This window comes from Lycium barbarum, chromosome 3 (assembly GCF_019175385.1).
Source record: "Lycium barbarum isolate Lr01 chromosome 3, ASM1917538v2, whole genome shotgun sequence".
Lineage (NCBI taxonomy): Eukaryota > Viridiplantae > Streptophyta > Magnoliopsida > Solanales > Solanaceae > Lycium > Lycium barbarum.
Genome location: NC_083339.1, coordinates 132,051,372 through 132,057,608, shown reverse-complemented (window position 1 = coordinate 132,057,608; position 6,237 = coordinate 132,051,372). Strand labels below are relative to the sequence as shown.

Here is a 6,237-nt window from a genome sequence, read left to right as displayed (position 1 = left end):
TCGTGAATTGCCGGCACCCAGAAGACGGAGTCTCTGATACGGAGAGAATATTGAATCATAATACAATATTAGCACGAACCACATTCATCATTATTACGTAATTATTACTAGTATATATTTAACGTCACTCTCTGGATTAAACTTGGACCAACTCACCTGTAACATTTCATCAGACCCAACTAGCTGGTGGCATAACTCAGTCTTCAACCCTGATACGAACATGCATTTAAAAAATGATATATATTCCCAAAATAAATATAGTAAGTTGTGACGGCAAATGCAAGATCGGCACATTGTGTTTGCTTCTCTTCTTTGCTTAAATTGTCAACTGTTCTTCCCATTTTAATAAATTAACCATGATAAATGAAAGAAACTCCGAATTTCTTCTTGAATTTCCTCTTGTTTCCAACAACACTGAAAAGGGTTCAAGGAATCTTGGAAAACGCGATAAGGGATGTTGTGATATAGCTGAGGCTATTGAAGAACTAAAGAAGCAATTAGAATTAGCAGGACCTCTGGTTCTTGTGAGTTTTTTGCTGTACTTTTTGCTGTTGATATCGATCATGTTCGTAGGTCATCTTGGAGAGATTTCTCTTTCTAGTGCAACTTTAGCCACTTCTTTTGCCGGAGTAACTGGTTTCAGCTTCATGGTAAGAAACTAATTGGAACTAATTAGATTAGATTCTATCAGATTAAATTGGATTATTTAATTTTCTCCAATTTGTCTGTATGATTTATTAAATTGCCTCATATTAAAGTTCCTCAATGTTCTTTTACTGCTCATGTTCGTGCCTCATTACACGAATAAGTTAGTGGCAGATTTATTTCCCATGTAACCTTTGTCAATTCTTCTCCCACGTTGCCAGATTGTGGCCTTAATTTCCCTTTAAACCAAATCAGTTAGTGGTAAGAATATGGAGGACTATTCTTCTTTTGTAACTCATGTAACCTTCATATAAACATTCTTCCATTATCTATCTATTTTACTACCCCATTCATGTCCTATTCAATTCAAGGATAATTTTCTGAGCTATAAATAGTTATTCATCCTTCACTTGTGGGGGTAGAAAAAATATTGGAGAGTTCTTGAAAAAGTGAGAAAAAAAGAGAGTTTTTCTAGTTGAAGGAAGGTATTCTTTTTGGTGGAGCTTTGGACTCAACATTTTGTTCAGAGTTTGTTGAGTTATACAAAATGATCGGGCTGTTGTATCCTGAAGGGGACAAGTCAGAAAGATTACTGCTGGACCGGTAAAGATTTGCTGCAGTGAGCTTGAATCTCTTTAAAGAGAGCAAGATATCCGCGCCTCAGCCAAAGATATTTTTATTTCTTCATTTTTATTATTCAATTGTAATTGTACTTTCAGTTGTAATTTCAACAACAATTTACGTGTATTTAATGACTTAATTCGATCATGTAATCCTTTTTGCTTTTTTTTTTTTCCTTATGGACAGCTGGGAATGGGAAGTGCATTGGAAACATTATGTGGACAAGCTTATGGGGCAAAACAGTATCATATGCTTGGGATACACATGCAAAGAGGTATGCTTGTATTGGTGGCAATTGGCATACCCATATCAATCATATGGGCATTCGCGGAGCTTATATTTTCTTTCTGTGGACAAGATTTAGAACTTTCAATCCATGCTGGTCTATATGCTCGCTGGTTAATTCCAAGCATTTTCCCTTATGGACTCCTCCAATGCCAATTAAGGTTCCTACAAACACAAGGCAGACTCAAACCACTGGTGATCAGTACTGGTTTTGCGAGTTTAATTCATGTGTTGTTGTGTTGGGCACTGGTTTTCAGATTGGGAATGGGAAACAAAGGGGCTGCACTCTGTAATGCCTTATCTTATTGGATTAATGTGATGATTTTGGCGCTTTATATAAGGTTTGCATCATCATGCAAGCAAACATGGACAGGGTTCTCCAAGGAGGGTGCAAGAAATCTTCCCAGTTTTCTATCATTAGCTATACCTTCAGCACTTATGGTCTGGTTAGTTCTGGTATCTTTATTACTAGAAATTTCTTTAACTTCCTTTGTCTCTTTTACTGTGTGATCTGATATGACATTTTTGAACTGGGACCAAGCTTGGAGCAATGGTCCTATGAGTTTCTGGTGCTCATGTCAGGGCTGCTTCCGAATCCGAAGCTCGAGACATCTATGATGGCGATCAGGTTAGTACAGAGTGCCAAGTACTCCTTCATCAATTACGAAAATAAAACCAATAAAGGCCGGGGTGGTGACTCTGTGTTAATTTGATTCAATTCATCACCAACGCTAAGTCTTTTTATCTTTCCCAGCATTAGTACCAGCTCTGTGGTATTCAGGATTCCCTTCGGATTTGGTAGTGCAGTAAGGTAACTTGCCAGAAAATAATCTTTGCCTTTTCTAGGTATACTCGAAAAGGAGAAGACCAATATCGCATGTAAACGCTGTTTTAACAATTTTTTCGTGTTGTTTGTTCTTTATTTTGTGGCAAAGTACGAGGGTATCGAATGAATTGGGGGCAGGGAGACCTAAAGCAGCAAAGTTAGCAGCACATGTCGTCTTGCTTCTTGCTGTGGTAGAGGGCCTGCTGCTAAGTGTAATAGCAGTTGCAGCAAGAAATGTGTGGGGATATATGTACACTAATGAAGAGGAAGTTGTGATATATATGGCTGCAATCATGCCAGTGCTTGCATTGTCCAATTTCCTGGATGGAATTCAAGGGGTTCTTTCAGGTCTGAACTCAAACTATCTAATGAAATTTGCAGCCATATGCTTTGATCACAAAGTGATCAATTAAATCAGTAGTATATTTGCCTAAATACTAAAACTAAGTCCATTGATGATAACATTAATTTAAGGTACTGCAAGAGGATGTGGTTGGCAGAAACTTGGTGCATTGGTCAACCTAGGAGCCTATTATCTTGTTGGACTTCCTTGCGCAGTCATTTTAACCTTTGTCTTCCACCTTGGAGGAAAGGTAACAAAATTTTCACTTGCGACTGTTAACATTATTCATAAAACCATGTGAAAATGATCAACTTTATCAAGTATTGTTTGAAATTGAGCAATTTTTCCTTTCATTAAACTTTTGGCCTAACATAACTCGTGCCATTGGGGAAACAGTCTCATGTTTGCCATTGAATCCATGCTGAAGCCCAATCTGAAGGTAAGTTTAAACCATAGTCAAAAGTTGATGCGTGATTTGGATTTTTTCCTCAAAAATTTTGGTCACATGAAGCTCTGTTAATGGCAAGGACAAATACGAGACGATCTGTTAATAACATGATATGAGTGGATCAAAAGTGTGACGATGGCAAATTGAGCAATTTCAAATAGTAAGGGAGCAAATTTGGACCTTTTCCCTGAAATCATATGTCCTTCTAGGCTTCTACTACTAGATAGTCTGAGTTTATTTCAAGGCTCATATTTTTCCTTTTATCCCATGATCATCGGAGCAGGGTCTATGGACAGGGATTATTAGTGGTAGTGGTCTTCAAGCATTAATTCTTCTACTTATTACCTTGCGCACGAATTGGGAGCTTCAAGTAAGTTCAAAATTTAATCTTCACTTACAGAACATCTTTTGGCTATCTGATATTGTATTGGTAGGAACGCAACCATTACTACTGTATTTGATGAACAAGTTTCTGTTGTATATTTTTGCAGGCGAAGAAGGCCATGTGTAGGGTACAGGTTTCCGAAACAGCTGCCGTGTCATGATTCAGATGTTTCACAAATTTTATGTTGCAATTTTCGCATACAAAGTACAAGTAAAAGAAGCAGAGAGACGGATCCTATTCATGAGATCATTTGTTGATCATTACCACTTCTCTAAAACTGTGCATAACAGTTTGTTTGCTTAATGGCAGAACAGATAAGGATCCCCTAAACGTGACGACTTTTATTCAGTGGCACGTTTGAACTTCACGTTGCCCTAATTATCCCCTCAACATTGTATAGTATTGTACTCTCTTTTTCCCATTTCCTTCCATTTTCAAACAAGGGGTGGGTTCCAAATTATACGGAATTGAAGGTGTGTATAGATTTAAGAAGCTTTTTGAGTAGGGTATTTTAGTAGAGTACCAAGAGAAAGGTGAACAGAGAATCAGAGTAGAAGAGGACTGAAAAATAAGCAGCTTACTGTTGCAGTATACAAAAGTGAGTTTACAACGCATGTAGAGTGTAGATCAAAAGTGAGATTTTGATCCAAAATAACCCACACACAAAACAAAAGTTACAAAAGTGCATTTTGCTCATAAAATTAGTGCGCAATAGGAGTTACTGTGACGGTCACCGTCATTGCGCCCTAATTTTGTGCGCAAAAGGCACTTAATAAAGACCCTGACCGTCTCTTCCCCACCGACGGTCCCCCCCCCCCCCCCCAACCATTTTTTAAAATATTTACGCCATTAACACCCAATTTCCGAGGTCCCACGTTCCAAAAGTGTCGTTTTCGTGTTATTTTTTAACCCGAAAGTCAATATTCTCGGTATATTCAAGTGAAGGAAGAAGTTTCAAAGCTTGGATTTCGGAATAAAGCACTATAGAACTCGATTTCAAAAACAACTTTTAATTTAGGTATTTTACTATGAATTTTCTAATTACATTGTTAAATATATTATTATCCTCAGCATGATTAATGTTTAATAGTCGCGGATTTCGGAAAAAAAATTACGCAATTTTTTTCTGCGCAATAGGGTTGTCAGCGCACTGCCCAACCTCTTTTTTCATTTTTAAAAATTTTTTATTTGTTAATTATCTGATTAATTAATTGTTAATTATTTGTTAATGATTTGTTAATTTTTTTATTATAGGTTATACTAATCTCCTAATAATATCTTTATTTGTTAATTCTCTAATTGTTAATTTATTTATTTGTAAAATTGTTTAATCCATGTTAATTATTAATGTGCTAATTAGTTATCTAATTGTATGTGTTAATCTAATTTTATTTGCTAATTAGTTATCTAATTTTACGTGTTAATGTGCTAATTAGTTATCTAATTAAATATCAATTGTTAATTAGAAATAGCTAACCTTTAATATTATATTTGTTAGTTAATTGTAGTTAGTATAATAATTAATTAAAAATTATTAATTCGCAAATTTAGATAGTTAATATAATTTCCCGTTAAAGGATTAGTTAGTTAATATAATTTTCGATAAAGGATTACATAATTAATATTACATGTTAATGATTAATTAAAAATTATCAATACAGATACGACACCTTCATGGATCCCAACCTTCATCTGGGACCCTTCGATCCATCAGTACTTCATCTACAGGCTACTCATAGGTCCCAGCTATTATGTGATGAGGTGATAGATTGGATACGTTGTTCCGTCCCCGTAGGGTGGAACATGCGTGAAATATTTTAAGGGCTCGGCCCCCACATCCTTGCGTCTTAGATATACTTTATCTGGGTGGTATCTACTATTGCATCGCTACTGGTCGGGTACAACATGATAGGGCTCTTGTGACGGCCATGGTTGGGAGATGACGATTGGAGACCCACCCATTTCATCTCCGCACTGGTGAGGCCACTATCACACTTCATGATGTGGAGGTCATGTATGGACTACAGGTAGATGGACGCCCGTTATACATTAAGGAGCCTCAGTCGGCGTCATCGTTTTGGGAGGAGTTGACTAGGCTCACTGATTACGTGCCTCGGGAGGGTGAGATCCATGAACATACTCGGATGTCAATGGTTACCCTTTGTACTCACTCCCACCTCTTAGACATCGAGCATCCTATTATAGACGACAAACCTCAGGTGGATGTCGATCGTCATGCCCGTCCGTACTTATTCATCATATTCGGGGGCATTCTGTTCTCGAACACATCGGATTCCCATGTGAGCTTAAAGTATTTGCTATTTCTGGAGGATCTGGGCGAGTTGGGATGTCATAGTTGGGGCGCTGCTGTTCTGGCTTACCTGTATCGAGCATTATGTCGAGCATTTATGGGATATAAGAGGGATGTCTCTAGATTTCACGCGCTCCTCCAGGTAATATATTTAAGTGTGTGTAATTTTATTCTAAATATATCTTTTTGAAACGACGACTAATAAAAAAAATTTAATGACCCTTTTAGATATGGGTGTGGTCTAGAATGAGGCCTTTTCAGCCCGTAGTTGTGCACCCTCAACCTGACTTCATTGCTGAGGGCATTGTCACACCCCAACCCGACACCTGAAGGGCCGAGCGAACCAACTGTGATATCTAAACTCTGTAACATG

At 37.4% G+C, this 6,237-nt stretch overlaps 1 protein-coding gene across 1 annotated transcript; it reads left to right on the top strand.

Annotated features, from left to right (window-relative positions):
* Positions 1-208: 208 nt before the first annotated feature.
* LOC132634202 (protein DETOXIFICATION 16-like) lies at positions 209-4,149 on the top strand. The gene is made up of 8 exons (XM_060350491.1): positions 209-650; positions 1,453-1,997; positions 2,093-2,179; positions 2,306-2,362; positions 2,487-2,725; positions 2,852-2,970; positions 3,452-3,538; positions 3,660-4,149. The coding sequence occupies exons 1-8, from the start codon at positions 357-359 to the stop codon at positions 3,711-3,713; spliced, it is 1,482 nt and encodes a 493-aa protein (XP_060206474.1). The 5' UTR covers positions 209-356; the 3' UTR covers positions 3,714-4,149.
* The last annotated feature ends 2,088 nt before the right edge of the window (positions 4,150-6,237 follow it).

What these genes read in the sequence shown, in the direction of transcription:
- LOC132634202 (XM_060350491.1), top strand. Translation starts at nt 357, where the DNA reads ATGATAAATGAAAGAAACTCCGAATTTCTTCTTGAATTTCCTCTTGTT. An exon ending in GGATTTGGTAGTGCAGTAAG is followed by an intron (nt 2,363 to 2,486) that starts GTAACTTGCCAG and finishes TTTGTGGCAAAG; the next exon opens with TACGAGGGTATCGAATGAAT. An exon ending in AATTCAAGGGGTTCTTTCAG is followed by an intron (nt 2,726 to 2,851) that starts GTCTGAACTCAA and finishes CATTAATTTAAG; the next exon opens with GTACTGCAAGAGGATGTGGT.